General features: G+C 38.4%; 1 protein-coding gene across 1 annotated transcript in view; it reads right to left on the bottom strand.

The window, feature by feature from the left end:
- Window positions 1–15,198: 15,198 nt before the first annotated feature.
- The window catches only part of LOC103813057 (sodium channel protein type 5 subunit alpha-like), a 32,539-nt gene continuing 28,076 nt past the window's right edge, over window positions 15,199–19,661 (bottom strand). The window contains exons 23-25 of the mRNA XM_030239074.2: window positions 18,704–18,804; window positions 17,651–17,915; window positions 15,199–16,343 (exon numbers count right to left, since the gene is read on the bottom strand). Coding sequence (XP_030094934.1) covers window positions 15,199–16,343; window positions 17,651–17,915; window positions 18,704–18,804 — 1,511 coding nt within the window. The remainder of the gene's footprint in view (window positions 16,344–17,650; window positions 17,916–18,703; window positions 18,805–19,661) is intronic.

Raw genomic sequence — 19,661 nt, 5'->3', positions numbered from 1 at the left:
TCATAGGAAATGAGCAGACAAATAATAAGGGTAGATCTTAAAATATATTTATGCCCCCCAAAGAAATACATAGATGCCAAATAGGATTTTCAGTGAGAATGGCATTGCAATCAACGTGACTTGAGCTCCTAAATACTCTTAAGAATGACACCATAAAGGGTCTCTAGCACCAGTGACATAGACAGCTTTCCTATCCATCTCCAGTGCTAATTTCAAATTACATTTAACATAAATTTAGAGATTTAACCAAAGTTCCTTACATTTTATCCAAAGTTAGAGATGAATAGCAGACCTGAAGCAGCAGCTGGACTTGGCCTCCTCTGTCACTGCCACATTTTCTGGAAATATCCTCCACCAGGATTTTTTCTCCTGGGAAGTTGAGAAGCCTCAGAGAAAAATGAAAAACAACATTATCTCATTTGCTTCTCCTGTGTTTTGCTGCTTTGGAATGTGGTTGGAGATTGTTTATCCAACATGTGAATTGTTTTAAATTAATGACCAATCACGGTCAGGCTGTGTCAGGACTCTGGAGAGACACAGGTTTTTCATTAGTATCTTGTTAAACTTTCTGTCTGTATCCTTTCTCTATTCTTTAGTATAGCTTTAGTATAGTACTCTTAGTTATAATATAAGTACATAATAAATTACCCTTCTAAGTACATGGACTCAGATTCTCAATTCCTCCTCCATCTCAGGACCCCAAAAATATCACACTCCTCCCTATGAGTAAATCTCCTGTACTTGAGGGGGAAATAGAAGCTGCACTGTCTAGAGGCAATAAATAATTATTGTCACCATGGGTGAATAAAGCAGGAAGGCATCTCATGTTTATCTCTGGCTCCCCCAGGTCCTTGTACTAACCTGGAGATGGCCCAGACTGAATGAGAGATAAGATCAGCTCTCAGGAATTAAAAACATCCCAGGGTGTTTCTGAACTGAACTTTCTTTTACAGGTTCCTTTCCAGGTACATCCTTGTGTGCACTGAGCTATCCAAGCCCACTGATGGCTCATGGTGAGGAGGTCACTAAATCCTCCCTGGCAGCCAGCCTGGTTTGTCGCAGTGGCTGCTTGGAGAAGCAGGTGTTTTGTGTTCTCTGGGAGGCAAAGTAGCTTTGGGTCACAGCTCCCTGCAAAAGGCAGCAAATGCATGAAAAATGCAGAGTTGTTGAATTGCAGGAGCTGAAAACAAATTAGTTGAAGGTGAGAGAAGCAGAATTCTGGGCTCTCCTGGCTGTGCTGATGAAATCTGCCTTGGGAATAAACTGGAATTTAGATGTGTCCCATCTCCTCTTCATGGTGGGGAGAAAAAAGACAATCCCTGCTGGACAGGGAAGGGTGAGGAGCCTTTGGCATTGATTTTTCCTTTCCTGTCCAAAATTAAATCCTTATTTTTTCCCACTGGACTCAGGGCAAAGCTGTTTGAGTCCCCTCTACCCCATTAATAGGAAAAGTGAAGAATCTCTACCCCCAGCAAATTCAACTCTAGAAAGCAGCTGGAGGGAAATAAACCTCAAGCTAAAAGAAACTTTAAAAAGTAGAAATGTGAATGCTGCCATCACAAAATCTAAACCTTGCTAAATGAAGAAGAAAACCAAAATGCATTCCCCACTTGTGAAGAATAAATATGGAAACAGTCCATTAAAAATTAAGGTGTTTAGAAGGGAAATATGGAGAGGTATTTAAAGAGCTGAGAGATATCTGCAGTCACAAATGATACAGAAATGGCTTAATAGAAGAGGGCAAATATCTGATACTAATGGATATTTGGACTTAAGGAAAATTAAGACTTAGAGACAAGTGAAACATTCATTTGATGTGTGCTTGCTATTAGAAAAGAAGAATACTCATTAAGTATAAAGCATTTTAATCTAAAATAAAGCTGGTCAGCTTCAAGTGAGAATCAAATTATGCTTCAGTTTTACCCTCCACAGCTTAGCAATAACTTTGAGGTAGGGAATGGTTACTTAAAACCAATACAAAATAATTTCATTTCTTAGTTCTTTTAAAAATAACTACCAACTTATTTCTGTGTGATTCCTGATGATGCTGTAATTGATATGTGTGTACACACCCATCTGTTCTGATAAATGGTGCTATTTTATGACCATTTAGGAAGAAAGAAATGGGAGGTAGATTGTGAAAAATTATATATGAAATGCAACAATCAGTATCTCTTCAGGTTTCTACATAGATTTCATCACTATAGTAACAGATGCACAATGGTGAATACAATGGCAGCTTTAATTGGGAGAAAGAGGATAAGTTTCATGAGTGAAATATATTTAATATATTTCTAAACTCTCACAACATTACCAGATTTGGTAAAGATTAATTTCTGGCTTCTGAGAAGTTGGATATTATTTGGAAATCTCAGCTGTAAAATCTTTTTGCATTTCATGCTCTCCTTCTTTTAAGGAGACAGTGTGGGGTTTTGTTTGGTAACTGATCCTCATTTTTCATGGCATAAGGATTCATCAATCAGAACCATTTCAACTGCATGGTGTGGGAGAAAGGAGATGAAAACTAAATAGGAAGTGTTAATGTCTAGTTTGTAAAAACAGATCTCAATTCTCCATCTGGAAAAGGAAAAATATCAGTGTTGTGGTGCCTTTCCTTCACTGTTGGCTATTTGGGATATGCAATGTAGAATTACATAGTCTTTAATCAAAAGGAATCTTCCACATTCTGAGCATCCCTCTAAATAAAATAATAAATCATAGCTTTTGAATTGAAAGCATTGGAATTTCTAGTGCCAACCAGCACAGACTGGAATGAATTATTTTGCAACTTTGATGCAAGTAATATTTCAGTATAAAAATTATGGCAAATTTAGAATTGCTTAACTGACACAGTTTTACACAGATAAGATAAAGAACCTTATGGTTTTTTCCCTCACAAGGATGAGGTTTATATAATAAATTTCCCTTTTTTTTTGAGATGTATTGTTGATTTTATTTGGTTAATGAAGTCATGGTATGAAAACTCACCTCCCAAATGCTGCCTGTCAGCTCAGGAGTTATGTTCACCTGCGCACGTTGAAGCCTTTCAGTGTTTTGAGATTTTTTTTATAACACAAGAGAAACTGAGACCTCCTAGCCAAGAGGGGAAATCCCCATAAATTGCTGTTTATGGGATGAGCATTAACATATGTGGGATTTGTGGCCCAGTGTGAAACTGAGGGAATGATGCTGCAGAGAGCTCCCAGTGATTTATGAAGGCTGTTTACTGCACTGAGATTAGAATAGCTTTTATCATACATTACATTGCTACTTTGCTTTAAAAGAATAGCTGAACCCATTTTCTGACCCACATAACAGTGAAGTCTTAAATGGTATAAAGTAGCTAATTGGCATTTTTGTCAAAATAAAAGACCTAGGATAAAGGAATCTCATTTCCTTTTGTCAGAGGATGAAATTATATTTTAAAAAAAATAATGATGATGTAAAATTCAGACTCTTTTGTTTGGATAATTGTTATTACACAGTAACAGCAAATTGCTTTCTCTGTAAGTATGTATTAAAATCATTCTGTTACACACAGTAATCTCCAGCTTGCTAAATGGTCCAATGCACGTTTCCATAAGGAAAATTTGCTTATCACCCACTCAGATGGAAAAATATGGATTGCTCTTCTCTCCTCAGTGGCCTATCAGAATAATACTAAGAAAATTAGAGCAGTGAAGGAAATAAAGTTGTAATATTAATATTCCTAATATTTCTTCATCAAGGAGCATTAGGTGTATCTAGAAGTTTCCCTCACTGTCCCAGACACTGGATATTTACATGTTGAAAAACCTTTTATTTTATATCCCATATACATAGATATTATTTTTTAATTTTTATTTTTATGAAGAAGCAAAACACAAAAATTTCATTATCTGAGGTAAACCAGAGACAGCTTTAGGTACTTGAAGATGTCACACCCTGGAATTAAGGTCCAGATGGGTCAGAATAATCCGCAGCCTTTAGAAGAGGCAGATTTTAAGGATCCAAACACAGAGTACAGTGGATGAGCTATTTAATACATAATAAGATGATTGACTAAAGCATCTGCTTGGCAGAGTGTGGTTTTTTAGAGACTGTATTATTTATCAGACAGGAAGATCTGAAAAAACTCCTGAGTATCAGGCACTGTCTAGAAAATGAGGTGTCCTCTTTTACAACACAAAACAATTATAAAGGAAGATCTAAACTGCACAACCCCCAACAGACCAATGTTGGAGGTTGTGCCAGGTGATGCACTGGGAACCCCACCCTTGATTCTTTCCACCTTACCTGGAACAGAGGAGTTTCTTTCTGCCTGCTCCTTTCAACAGTTTTCTGCAGGAATTTTCAATTTTTCCTTCGTAATGTTTATCCTGTAATTCTGCACCTATGGCATGTTTCTGTGAGGTCTTTTTTTCAGCATCTCCACCTCTGGTTTTGTGGTTTCCTGTCCAATTGTGACCTTGATGGCTCTTGTAGTCTGTTCTCACAACAGAAGTGAGTGGATGTAGTTTTTAAGTTTTCTTTTTCCAATTTTTGTACATTTTCAGTCTGTCTTCAAACAGCTTGCGTAACAGGAGTGTGAAAAGAGGCCAAATTCATGGCCAAGGTATCAGTCTATTAGCACAAATCTTTCCAATCCAGTGTCCCAAAACAGCTGAAGAGCCCCAGCCAGTGCTGCTGTTTGAATTCAGCAGGTGGGATGTGTAAATCCTCTAAATCTACCATTAAATCTGGGAGCAGCAGAACAAATGGTTTGGGAAAGGAGAAAAGTTTTGTGTACAAGAATCCACCCTAATCAAAGGATAATTCTCTGGGTATCTGCAAATTGTTATGTCCTTTGAGCCACAAAGTTTATGATATTAAAAAATAATTAATTACCTTTTAAAATATATGAGAAGGTTTCCTGTCTTTATTTTTTTTCTTTTTTTTTTTTTGAAGTTATGCTTCTGTGGACATTAAGACCTTTTAAAGATCAGTGATCAAGAACTTTCTTTAAAGAACAGCAGGAAATGACTAATACAAATATACAGTGAAACCATCCAGTCATTTACACAGAGGAATCTTCCTCCAGCTCTTTAATGGACTAATGCAGACTGGATTGTAATGGGGCTAATTTGCTCAACACCTACTTAAGGAGAAGATGCTGGGGTGCCTGATTTTTCCCCTCTCTTGGGTCTGAAAAAGCAATATATTGCCTACATGAAAGCATCTGTGACACTTTGATAGATGCAGTGAGCTGCAGCCAATGCATAATTGGATGATGCTAAGAGAAGTGTCTGAAATTGCCTCTCAGAAGCCAGGCTTTAAAAGTCTATCAAATTCAGCAAACAGAACGGGAAAAAAATGTCTAGAATTTGTTTCATCACTCATCTCACTCTCACCTTTTCAAGCTCAAACTGGAGCTTTGAGTCTGTGGCAACAGGAACACACAGCTTGAGGGTCAAAGGGATTTTCTCCTACTATGAGATATGTAATGTTCAAATCACCTGCCACAAGTGTTTTTGTGTCAAAATAATATAAAAGCAGGAGGAAGCAATGATCTGAAATAACATCAGTGTCTCAGCTGTGTAAGACATCCTAATATTTCTTGCAAGATTTGAACTTCACTGTCCTACAGAAGAGAAAGTTCAAGGCTCCTGTTGTCAATACCTGGTGTAACATACTATGGACACATGAGCCTATTTACACCTATAAATGCCAAAACTGGGCAGTTTTCTCCCAAATAAGTCAAAGGCTGTGTAGTTGTGAGCACACTTTTATGTTATGAATATTTTTATTCTTATGTACTTACAAGAATGCAAGCATTTACTGGGTGCTAGACATGAAACACATTCAACAAAAGATTTGTAGAGGCTGGTTTAATTCTCATATCTTGTCCATCAGGTTTCCACCACGCAATTTCTTGCAACATATGAAATATAAAGAAATTAACGTTGGAAAAAGGGGAAAAGATGGAAAAAGGTGAGAGGGAGAAGGAAAGGGAACGGGAAGGAAATGCCTGTATTTATCTACAAGCTTCATACAACATCCCACTCAGTAACTGAGCTTACTCAGTTCTGCTGAAACCAAATTCAGTTTCTTTTTTTCTGGGTATGAGGTTGACTTTTGACCTAAAGGATCTTTTCCTTTCCAAAAAAAATCATCAGTTCACAATACCAGAGCTGGTGCATCAGGGATTACTTTTTAAGGTAGCAAAGTCTGGTGGCTTTCACACACACACACACATATAAAAAGGGTCTCTATGAATCCTTACAGCAATGTTAGTACATAAAAACTTTATTTTTGAGATGTTTGGGCAATCAATAGTCTTTGGTTTAAAATTCAAGCAAAAGCTAAAGGTACGGTCTTTAATAGCTGGGTTTGATCACATCCAAAAAATCTCAAAATTGTTGGGATTTATGGGAACATGCAAGCATGCTCCCACCTTTCACTTATAGCACTGGGCAACTTTAGGACTCTCTTTATTTATTTTTTGGGGTATATTATATATAATTATGTGATTCCTAAGAGTTTGGGAAGGGCAGACTTTACAAGATTCCTGGGATTTGCTTTGCTGCCTGGAGTCTGAAGCCAGGCAAAGCCTTTCATCTCTACTGGGGCAAAAGACTTGAAAATCAAACTTTGAATTTAGCAGAACTGCCACCAGGAAAAGGCCACCAGCCTTAAAAACTCAGTAAATTCCTCTGTGCTCTTCCACACCATAGAAAGATGGAATTAGACAAAAGCCTTGCAAGCAGGATGGAATAACATTTGGTTATGCAGAGAAGCAGGTTTCCTAAATCACCTTCAGAAAACCAGAAAGTTTTGTGAGAAAATGGCCTTTACTGCTCACTTACCATTTACAGAGATCCTCTGCTTTAACCCATGAGAGATGAGCACTGTGGCCACAAAGCCAGGTTTGAAAATGTGCATTTTCCAGTGAGGAATGGCCCACTGGGCACTGAGCACTGGCATGAGATGAGTGGGGCAATGAGGTGGCACCTGGAAATGAGAGCCTCTGCCAACCCAGCCCATTGTTTTCCCTTCACTACAGCTGAGTGTGGCATTCAAATCCATTAATTCTCATCACCAAACCTGGAAATATGAAGACAGATTTCAATTTACTTCTTATATATTATTCATGGCGTGCTATTAAATATTATGGAGTTAATTGCACTGCAATTAAAATACCTGTTTCTATGTACATGGGTAAACATGCAAAATTTAAAATCTTAAATGAAGATGGTTGTTGTTCACTGTTTCTATAAGCATTAAGTTGAGGAAATAGGTTCTAAAATAATAATTTTTGCTTTTACCATTGCCCTGTCGTTAACAAATAGAAAAGCTTTTCTCTAAATGTTTGCTCATTTGTACTCTTGACCCTGGATAATTTCAGAAAGAAGAACAGCCATGCCTGGTTTTCAGAGTCCAATAATCCAAACAGATTCTTTCAGCTGTTCCAAGCATGGAGCATGAGATGTTTAATGTCAAATTGATTTATTTCAATATATTTGATTTTACATGGGATTTTGATTCAGCTGAATGATACATAATATGCTGAAATCTGTTCCCCTCCCACTCCCTCAGGCTGCACTGAGATCTCAGAAATGCTTGTTAGGGCTCAGCCTTGATGAAGAGCTCCTGGAACACTGTTGGGCTCCCAGGAACTTGGGCTGTGTAATGAAGCTCCTGCTTTTTAACCAACAGCCTTGGAAACTTATTTATCTTGCCTGCATAACAACCCAAGTAGAGCAACATGTTTGCTATTGAACTTTCAGAAAGTTACTAACCCAAATTTTGTCCAGAACAGAAAGTCATTATGACTGAAGGCAAAACTCTTGCAACCCTATAGGCAGTGTGGTATTTTCAGGGTCCCCCGTGTCAGGAAGGAAATGATGAATCTGACTCCATGTTCTTAGAAGGCTAATTTTTTATGTTACTGTACTAAACTATACTAAAGAATAAAGGATACTGACAGAAGGCTTAACAAGATACTAATGATAAACTTGTGACTCTCTTCAGAGTCCTGACACAGCTGACTGTGATTGGTCATTAAGTCAAAACAATTCCCATGTTGGATAAACAATCTCCAACCACATTCCAAGGCAGCAAAACACAGGAGAAGCAAATGAGATAATGTTGTTTTTCATTTTTCTCTGAGGCTTCTCAACTTCCCAGGAGAGAAATCCTGGTGAAGGGATTTTTCAGAAAATATGATGGTGACATAAGCAGCATCCAAAGGGAGACCCTTTGAGCTCTCCTGGTCACTGAGGGCTGTGAGCAGAATCTCCCTCTGGAGCTTCTGGACTCTCCAGGTTTGCTGTGCTGAGAGGATCACTGCTGAAAGCCTATGATGGAGCCTGGGCTGACACTGCCACTCCTCAAGGCTCAACATTTCATCCTCTGAGAAGATGCAAAGCCATCTACTCTGAGCACTTCACTGAACCAGAGTGGGAATTTTCTCCTTGCACAAACTCCTTTAGGTTTGTGTGTATGAGTGTGAATATGTACATTCCTGGTACATCATATTCCTGATTGGAATGTACCAGGAATGGTGCTCTCTTGGATTCATTAGAGTCCTGAGTAGGCCCATCAGTGAGTTACTGTTGTGCTTAGAGCAAATTCTATAGAATCTTTTGTTAAATTGTTGAAATTAGGTTATCAATTAAACCCTGCTAAACTCAAATATTGTTGAAACCTTTGGGCCTAAACTGTTGGTCAAGTCCTGGGCTGAATTTGGCAGGATGAGCCACTGTGAACCTTATGACTCAATAGGAGGATTTCCCTTATTCCTTTTATCCTTGTGCTTCCCAGCTTTACTCTTTTCTACCCCCAGCCTTCACACAGGTCGTTTTAGACTGATTCATTTTGGGTTTTAGCCTGATTTTTCTCTGCTTTAACCACCTAATGAGTAGTAGAGAGAATCTTGCTAATGAACTTCATCACACTTTCACTTTCATATTGAACCTGCTTTTGCCAGTGATTCTTTGAGCTGCCTGAAACACTCATTTATGGCAAAATCACAATACAACATAAGGTTACACTTAGCTAAATACAGCAACATAAGGTTTCAATCACAATACCTGTGTGAGCTCCATTGCCCTCTGGTTGGTGGATTTCCAGGTGTATTAGAAAGTGCAGCTTGCACTGATTTTACCCAATTTCGTGCATTAATTCTCTCTTTCCTATCTGGATTTTTGGGGGTCTGTATTATTGGCTGTTTGTTAAGGGGTGAGTCCCCCATTTATGAAAGTAAGGGACATTAACTACTACCCCTCCTATTTGATGTTTTGGCAGCCATGGCATTTGTCTTGTGCAGAGCTGGCAGACAAAACAATTCAGAGGAGGAAGCTGAAGATAAGTGCAATGGACATAATGGACATAAGCACAAGTGTTTTATTGAATGGGATGTCAGAGCCTGATAAATCAGTGATGGGCACCATGTACATCTAGGAAGGAAATGTTATTCCCTAAAGATGCTGTGGTGGAATCCTCTTGCTGTTTTTATTGAAGCTTACGCTTATCTCATTAGGGGGGAGAAATTTTCTGTTCTCTTTGTTCAGGATGGGATTGAGGGAAGGAACAGCTGGAAATATTTTGGAGAATTCCTGTGCACAGATGTTGGAGAATCTGTCTTCTCATGCAAACACAGATTTCTGGCTGCAGCAGTTACAGGCTTCACTGGTAGCAGCAGCAAAAATATACCAAGTGAAGAACACAAGGATGGCTTTTTATTTGCCTCATGTCTGTGTTACTACTTCAGCCACAAGCACAAAGAATAGATAACTGGAGTAAGGTTATGAAATATTTGCTGATAAATTCTGCAGAGACTGCTGAGACTGGTAGCATTACTGAAACACTACCTCCAGTTCTACCCTCTTCATTTCAAGAAAAGTATGAATATATAAAAGAAAACTTAGAAAAGATCTGCCCTTCCTGGTGACCACTTTAAATTGTCCCTAAGGACAAATTCTACCCCATGTTTGGGCAGCAAGGTAAGGTGGCTGCTGTCTGAAATCTAACCTATGGATAGGAACTTTAGAATGTTCCTGCACAAACCCAACTTCCCTGGAAACTGGAGAGGAAACTTCAATTGCTCTCAGTCTGCCCAGAACTAGAACAGCTCTGCATTAAGGTAAGGACTATCATTAAAATCAGCTTGGCCTGTCTTACCTTAACTCCGTGGAAGCACAATGCAGATAACTGCAACAGATTTGCTCAAACAGCTACTTTTTTCCTGAGGAGTTGCCAAAACATCTCTATTGCTCTTTCAAAAGTCTCTGAAGATCAATAAAACCACTTACTAAGTTGATGCCTTCACACATTTTCCCTGGAACTGGCAGAGCAAAGACTCACAACTTGTGCCACCACATTCAGCTCTGACACTGCTCAGTGCCTTCATCCAAATATACTTAAATATATTTAATGGATGAGGGTACTGAAGAAACTCGCAGAAAGAAATCTGACATGATGTTGTAGATGTCACAGAGGACTCATAATTTAGTTTCTAGAGATGAGCAGGTGAGAAATCTCTTGGTAATTTGCCCTAGACTAGAGAATGGAAGTGCATGTCCAAATAGTATCAACTGATAGACCCCCAGATTGTTGATAAAGTGTCTCTTTAGCTGTACCCTCTCTCCCGCGGCCACGGGGCTGTGCGGTGCCCGGCTGGGTGCCCCCGGGCCGGCCGAAGATGCCACACCAAGTGCCACTGCCGGATTCCCTCTGGAACCCTGGGCAGTGGTTACCGTCTGCGGCGTGGGTGGCACAGGCGGGAACTTTGGCTACGAGGTACCGAGGTAAAGGAAGGAGGGAAGCCCGTATAAATACCAAGGATCTTTTAATCTTCCGCGGACGCGTCAGGGACGGGCGACAAAAACATGGTCTCGGGGGGTGTGGGGGGTGGGGGGGGGAAACACGCTGATAAAGGGAGTGGGTGTGATGGGAGGAGACACAAAGCTTACCAATAACGAGGACCCAGGGAGGAGCGTGGGTTACAGCTAAGCCACTGAGGATCACACAGGGGAGGGGAAAAACCCCAGGGGCAAATCATACATCAAATTAAAGAATGAGTGACACACAATTCTCGAGATAAGGGGGGTGGTTACCATGACAGGCAGGGGAGGGGGGCAGTTCCAAAAGGGAGGAAATAGGGAGAAACCATTGTGAGGGAAGTACATGGGGGGAACCGAGGACCAAACCATTATTGAGTTACAAAGGAATAACTGATTGTAAAAACACACAGCGTCACATTTAGCCATAATATTTAAGTTTGAAAAGCACCTGGCTGCTGTCAGGCTTGCTTTTAGCTGGTGGTAGCTAATAAAAGTATTTAAATACAGTTCCTGCATATTTGAAACTTTTCCCATATATATTGGCTAATTTGTTCTACTTGGTTCCAACGCAACAGATCTTCCCCACCACTTCTAGCCATGACCCTGACCTCTGCCTGAAGCTGCTCAGGTTGTTTGGTGTGCTCTTCTTATGGGAATATCCACTCTAAACATTAATTATAAGAGCATACTTCAGGATGTCTTCATGCACCACCTACCTTGTGAGGATTTCTCATGTTGAGAGAGAATGTTTAGCTCACAGATGGCTTCGGACAGTGACATTGCAGATGACACACTTGTCAAGCACAGCAACCTCTGGTAGGTTCAGGAATAAGATGAAATGATGAGATTCTCTTTCTGGTATCTTTCATAGAATCACAGAATGATTTGGGCTGAAAGGAACTTCAAAGATCATCCAGTTCCCACCTCCCTGTCATGGGCAGGGAACCTTGCACTAGAGGTTATTTCTTTTCAAATAACTTATTTTTTTACATCTGGGGTTTCTTTTGAATCTTGAAGAAATAGTGGATAGTGCAAACATTGCAAGGTGAGCAAAAGGACAATTTCCACAAAACCTTTGGAGAAACTGCACCAAGGGACACAGTGCTACCACAAAAGTGGAAAAAAACCTCTTTATTTCCTAGGGGTCTGTTTCATTCTATTTCCACACAGGAACAGTGACACATGGACATGTAAAACAGATCTGCACCAGCACTAAGGAGGCAATGCTGGTTTGTACTGTACTGCTGACCCTCAGCTCAACATTCACAGTATTTCCTCACTAGAGGGATCCAATATCCAACATTCCTTTGTTTCTGCTGTTCTCTGATTTAAGTATCAAACTTCACAAAGAGAAAGGAATATTCTTCCTCTGTGTTGCAAGCATTCCTGAATCTCTCACAGAGTCCACAGAAACCCAGGCAGTTTTACCTGGAGGAATTCACAGTTCCATATTAAGAGAATTGTCAAAAGCTCCCACCTGTTCACTCCTTTAACTCATGACCATTTACAGACTTATTAAAGAAATTGCTTCAGGAGCTGAACTGGCTTTTGGACAAATCCAGCAGGAAGAAGCTGCAGCAGTTGGATATCACCATTCTCCTAAAGCAATTTTAATGCTTGAGCAATACTAAAGAATCAGGCAGACTTTTAAATCACCCCCATGGTGAATTCAGGTGGTTTTGTATGTTGCTGAGGTGACATAATTACTAAGGATGTGTTCAGGCCAGGTGTGATTTTGTCCAAAATTTCTGCAAGAGAAATGAAGTGTTCATCTTTGAAGTATTTCTAGGTATGGACAGAGAACCTGGTGTTGCATTCAAACAAATATTTTTTAATTGCAAAGATCAGAGTGATTAATGTTTAAAATTCTCTTCCATGGCTTTTCCAATCTTCCCCTTTTTTTCCAATATGCAAGAACAAAGCATTCTTACTCTTCTCTAAGAAACATTTCCTTCTACAGTACCATAGAGAAATGCTTGAACTACCCCTCTGGAAAGTCCAAGCACAGGAGAACAATTTTATTTTTTTTCACAACCCTTGAGGTCTATCAGACACCAGAACAGTCAGCAAACAAGTGCTTACTGAGAGACCTGTGGCTAACTTGAAAGCCCAGGACAGGAAAAAAGAGACTTGTGATACTTTTCCTCTAAACAATTTAGAATTAATTTGGTACTTCTGTGCTGTAGTGTGTGAGTTTCACCTGTTTCACTGAAGACTGGCCACATCCTAAACTACAGTAAATGCTGCCATCTAATGGAGCCTGATCGTTGAAGAAAAGCTTTAGCTCATTCCAGAGCTCACTCCAGCTCACACTGAATAAAATTTATAGTTTCACCTGAGCAGCACCACTGTGCATGAAACAATCCAGGCTGGACAGGAGACAGACCCACCTTGTGTCTCTGCATCCCACTGCCCCCGAGCTCTCCTGAGAGCTCTGCAGATCTTTTTTTATGAACAGAAGCTGGTTCTGAAAGCAATCATAGAATCATTAAGGTTGGAAAAGACCCCCAAGATTTTCAAGTCCACCTGTTAGCATTCAGGAACACATAATCAAAAAATGATTTTATGCAGGTGCTTTTATTGAAGACAGGGGTACAGACCCAAATCTGACTCCAACATGGTTCAGGATGAACATGTTTTTATACCCTTATCATTATATAACTACATATTCATTATTAAACTTACATTGTTCAATTGTATACATTGATTTCATCGAAGCATGGATTTTGTAATTTCCATTTAAACCCCCCCAACATCTTTTCTCATGATTCTTCTTACAATTGAACAATAATTATATCCAAATACCAAACAATCATCACATCTAACAATCATATCAGTTATCATAGTCATTAAATGATTATACAGGTGCAGCCTAACATTTTCCCAGGGCCTATCAGGCCTATCCTTCCTTCCTAACTCCCCTGAACATTCCATGATTTTAGAAACATTTTTTTCCCTACTATCACACCTCCATGCCCACCAAGCCGCAGCACCAAGTGCCATATCCACTCATTTTTTGAACTCTTCCAGGGACAGGGACTCCACCACTTCCCCGGGGAAGCTGTTCAAATGTTTGTCCATAATAAATCTAGTTCAGACTATACCGTATCTGAGCTCTTTAACTCTTAGCTTGTCTGTGCCTTTATTTGTCCCAAAAATAGCTTAGTTTTGACTAAATCTGTCCTATTTTAATAGTATTTAAAAAGGTAAATGACAGTCAAAATTCATTACCTTATTGTTCTTTACATTCTTGGCCTGAAAATGCTAAATCTTTTCTGACTCCCTGTGAATAGCAAAATATTTTCAGTTTTCTTGTGCTAATAGATAGCCACTTTGGGAAAATTCTATTACTGTTGTTCTACCCCCTCAATAATAGGTTGTCTTGTAACAAATGAAATTGAAGATACTTCTTAGAAAATAGACAAAAACATGTTAAGCATCTGAAGTCTTTATTGAAGAATTTAAACCAGTCATATTCCAAACTGCAAAATAAAAAAAAATCAGTAAAATATTATTACACATTGTTCATATGTTTTTCTCAGAATCAATGAAATAAATGCTTTCTTTAAATTTAATAAATGCTACCTCACAAGATACACCATGAAAAGATTACTAAGCACTACTTAGTAATCTTTTCAGATTACTAAGTAGTGCTTCCTAGGGATAAAGTACAATGATGGAATTTTATGTACAATTATTCCTTTCTGGAAACATTATCTCCTTCACAACATTCTTTGATTTTAATTATGATTACAACAATTTTCATACACTGAAAGATACAAAGAAAAATTATGTACAATTTTCGGGCACAGGGAACTGAGGACGATCTGTTAAATTCCTTTAGGTGTTTGTGCAAAGGCACCTCAAAAATTCTTAGACATAAACAAATCCATTCAAAGACATTAGGAGGAGGATGGTCCCAAAAAAAAAACAAAATTAGAGGCTGATTATACTTAAGTGTCTTGAGTGAGCTCTTTCACAGAAGTGAAGTTATTACTTAATTTTGCTACAATAAATCCTTTTTGGAAAAATTGGTTCTCCCTAAAGACATATACCTTATTCTATATCCTTGTGTGTTTATAAATAAGTGCTTACAACTGATCTTTTACAGACTTCTTCTGTAAGCACATGAACTAATAGAAAAATGACAGCTGAAAAAATTAACTCACCAACTCCATTAGCTGAGGAAAAAAATTCCATGGATTGAGATTTTCCTCTAATATTTATGACATAGTTGTTCAAATCATAAGTGCTTTAAGGAGCATTTGCAAATCTGAACAATTACAATACTGCCAGTTTTATTCTAAATGTAGAGTATTTTTGGGATAAAAACATGGTCTCCATCTGAAAATATGTGACATTGGTTTAATTGGAAATGCTGCAGCCAGGGGTGACTTCATGTGTCAAGCTTATTGCTGTCTGTCTCAGCAAAGCCATCATAAAATAAAGGGAGGGATATGGAAGAAGCAGGACGTAATTTATCTGCCTTCCTACCATGATTTTCATTAAGCAGTGATTCAAGGAGACTCTGCTTGTCCTGTATTTCTCGTCCAAAGACAGCACTGTTATGTTTGCAATGGTATAAGGACATATTTTCAAGAGAACGTTGTTTCAAATACCTCCTGAAGGCCTTTTGAATAACAAGAGCTGACACTTCCTCTTGTTTTCTTTTAAGGGTAGAAGAAATTGGGCTGTAACAACTTTTAGCTGGATTGCCAGCCGCAATCTTTTCTTCCATGTTTAATTCAAGACTCTCCAGGTCTCCAGCTTCTCCCAAGACCCTTTTAGTGAAAGCCAGCAAGATATCCAAGCAGTGGATCTTATCTCCACTAACTATAGGGATGTCCATGGCTATGAGCTGGATTTTGTTGGGCTTTGGGATGCGCAAGGGGTCTGCCAGAGCATCTGCAAAGTCTGAGAGGGCAGAATAATCTATATACTGTGTCGCCAGAGGGTCAAACTTTGCCCATGTCTCATAAAACATATCGAAGTCATCCTCACAAAGAGGATCCGTGCTCTCCTCAGTGGCAACACTGAAGTTCTCTAAAATGACAGCTATGTACATATTTACAACAATGAGGAACGATATAATGACATAGCTTACAAAATATAAAATACCAAAGCCCTTATTTACACAATTATTTTTCTCTGTCCCTGTAACATTTAATTGGAGAGCACATTTATCAGATTCCTTCAGCACAGGGGCCAGAAGACCATCCCAGCCAGCCGATGTGGTAATTTGGAAAAGGCAGAGAATGCTACCACAAAATGTTTTGAAGTTGAAGATGTCATCAATCCCATCCTCCTCGGGGAGACAGGCAAAGTTTGCCATGCCCACGATGGCATAAATGAACATAATCAGGAAAAGCAAAAGGCCAATGTTGACCAGGGCAGGAAGAGACATCAGCAGTGCAAAAAGAAGAGTTCGAATCCCTTTGGCTTTGCGAACTATTCTCAGGATTCGGCCGACCCGCGCCAAACGAAGAGTTCTCAAAACCGTAGGGGAGAAAAAAGATCGAAACACTTCAGAAACTCCAAGACCTTTGAAAGGAAAAGGAAAATAAAATGTTGTCAGGTCAAGTCAGTCAAATTAATGTCTGTTTTGTTATATTCTGTGCTTTAGGTGTCAGCAGTAACACTGATCACATTATGCTGCTCTCAATATAAACATCATCAATTCTGAAACAGCTCAGATAAAAGCTTAGGTAAAAAAAGAAAAATTGTAATAGCTTTCAGTATAAAAGAGGCATCAAGATTTCTGCATAGTTTGGAAGCTGCGCTCTTGCAAGTTTCTCTAATCTGGGGAGTGAATTTATGCATTCATTGCTCAAGTACCTAAAAACTCCTTTAAAATCCATTCAGGTCTTGTGCTGGAAGCTCTGGGGCTGTCTCTGACTCACTCTTTGAGTGCTGCTCCTTCTTTAGGCCAAAGCTTAAATGTGAGACTTTGACTAATGCTTGACACTCAAATGATATCAGAGAAGAGCAAGAAGAAAATAAAGGAAAATTGTCTCAGTGTGTATCCCCCATAACACCTCATTCTATGACACAGGAGCAATGCAAATGATTACAAAGAGAAGAGTTAAGAAGTCATAATTTTTCTGGGTTGTACAGGATGGCAAAAGGCTACCATGCTTAGGCAAGAAGCAGAGAACTCAGAGCAGTTTTTCTTTCCCATACTTTATTATATGATATGACCTGAGCCAGAGTAGGAAGAACAGACGAACTGCAAAAAAAAAACTAGAGCTGTATATGACCCTTTGCAGAGTCAATGATCAGCATCTGGTCTTATTTAAAGAGCCAAAAAAACACAAGCCAATTTTAATAATTTTTTTCAGTCACAAATAGTGGCCCAGGTTTAGTATGGTGTTGAGGAACAAAATTTTCCTGAGCTTTTCAAATCTGCAAATGGGCTCTTCCTTCTTAAGGAGGTCCTGGATAATTAAATTAATCCCCATTTTTTATGCAAATGTATTTTTAACCTGAATTTTCTTTTCCTGTGAAAAAAACAGCTAACATGACAACATGTAAATTGAAAGCATAAAACATTAGACAACAGTTTAGGTACAATAACTCTAAAAAGATATTACTAAATTAATATGCTGTTAATGCCTTAATAAAAATCATACTTAAAAAATTTCAAAACTCCGTTTACCTTTTAGTACTCTGCAAAAATATAAGGGAAAACAAAAATGCATCCTTTTAGAAGGAATCAGCAGATAGTTTGAAACAGTACAATGGATATGGAATTTGTTTATCAAACAAATGATATGTAGGTGGTTACTCCAAACTAGAATTTGGCTTAATATTGGTAAGACACTTTACGTGACCTAGTGATTGATACTTACTCACTATTGAAAGGATCACAACACTGAAATCAAACACGTTCCAGCCACTCGCAAAGAAGTAGTGCCTTAAGGCCAGTATTTTTAAGACACATTCTGCAGTGAATACAGCCACAAAAAAATAGTTGATTTTATTAAGGACATCCTTGGTGTCTTGGTCGTTGTTTTCTGCCATCATAACAATCATATTGAGACAGATGAAAATCACAATGGTGATGTCAAAAGCTTTGTGATTTACGATGTCAAACAGCAATCCTAGGAATGCATTCTGTGGAGAGAAGAACTACTTATGCCAGTTCTGAGACCCAGCCTGCATTCAAATATCAATCAGTAATTTGTGCTTAGAAAAGGAATTTAAGATAGCATAAATTAACAATAAGCTACTAGAAGCATTTTTTGGTGATTTCTTTAGACCCTCAAAGAAAACTCACCATATTTTCAGTATTTTCAGGCAACGTGCAAGCACATTGGCTTTGAAAAAATATATAGCAGGAAAACATTCAGAGTACATTGTGATTGCTCTTTTAATAGAAATACTTATTGAAGCAGATATTTTAGGATAAGCAATTCTAATTAAAATGTCATAAGCAGGAAAAACTCTGACTAGTTACTGTGCAAAGACAGGCCTGGAATTCAATTTAAGAAAATGTAAGAAATAAAGCATAAGGTTGTTTAAAAGCAAATAAGAGCCATGGGGCATGTACTGCTCTCTATTCATTCTAACCTGCAATAATCCAATCTAGCTGCAGAAGCAACATCATGCAAATTAAATAACCAAGATCATGTTATGAATATCAAATACTTAATATGAAGTAGTTTTAAAAGTTTGTACATTTGAGTAGGTGATAAATAGGTTGTAAATTTCCTTAATTAATACCCTCAATGTTGACTTTGTTGGATGGAATTTTTAAATAAAAGAGAGTAAAATCTAAATACTATATTGACTGAGGAAGATGAGGGGCTCTAATGCAAGGTTTATTTCCCAATTCCTGGCTACTGAGTTTAAATATCATCCTCTTTATATCCTCTGTCATATTCTTCTTAAGGTGACCTCACCGATGGTCTTGGGATGGGTTTTTGGGGTTTCTTGGATCCAAGTTTTTTTAGAGCATTATAGTACTTTTTCTGTTCCTCAGTCAAAAATAGATCTTTCCCACCTAAGTAAAGAGAAAAAATATTGTTGTTCAGATGAAGTCAAATAAATACCAACAAATTTATATTAAAGACAGTAATTTACACTTGTCATGAGTGGGACCTAAGAGAGCACAGAAACCAAATGTGTCTTCACCATTTCTCCTTTTCCCCTTGATCTTTGATCTGATCTGGGTTGATCATGAAAGTCAAGTCCAGGCAGTGGTCTCAAGTCAGTTCCCTCAAGTGTGAGAGCCTTTTCAAAGTTTTGCAGATCTATTTCCTATTTTTAAAATTACATAAGATTCATCAAGAATTAGAATATTTTATATTTTTGGGAGAGGCAGAAGCAGAAGTAGATTGCTGGACTAGCAAGTAAATAGAGGATGATGAATAAGAGTTTTGTCACCAAGTTCTATGGGAAGTTCCTGGCAATGAATTTCGTATTAGCATCCATACCACCTGTATTACTGAGCAATCACTTGGAACCCAGTAATCAGAAATCACTCATCATAAAAGCACTAAGTGATCAGCAGTTTGTACAACAAACATAAGAATGTTCAGCAGGGCACCTGCAATTGGAATCACTCCAGAAAAACATCTGAAAATTCTGCTTAACTTCTCTACATGGACTCTTTGTGAAAAGCCCAAAGAAGCAAAAAAGAAATGAAGGAGGAAAATGAAAAAAAAAATCAATTACAGCATGTACTAAGAAAAAAAAAGGGGGGTTACATCCACGTAAACTTCTAGCAAATGTTCAAGCATATCAACTACTTAACCTTTTTCTCTAGTGGGATTATTGTAACTGGGACTTTGTTATAAAAGGAAAATTCTTACAGTGAAGTTGGACTGCTGTTACTCAATCTCTAAACATCTTTTCTCT

This window comes from Serinus canaria, chromosome 2, assembly GCF_022539315.1.
Source record: "Serinus canaria isolate serCan28SL12 chromosome 2, serCan2020, whole genome shotgun sequence".
NCBI lineage: Eukaryota > Metazoa > Chordata > Aves > Passeriformes > Fringillidae > Serinus > Serinus canaria.
This window is presented reverse-complemented; position numbering and strand designations above follow the sequence as displayed.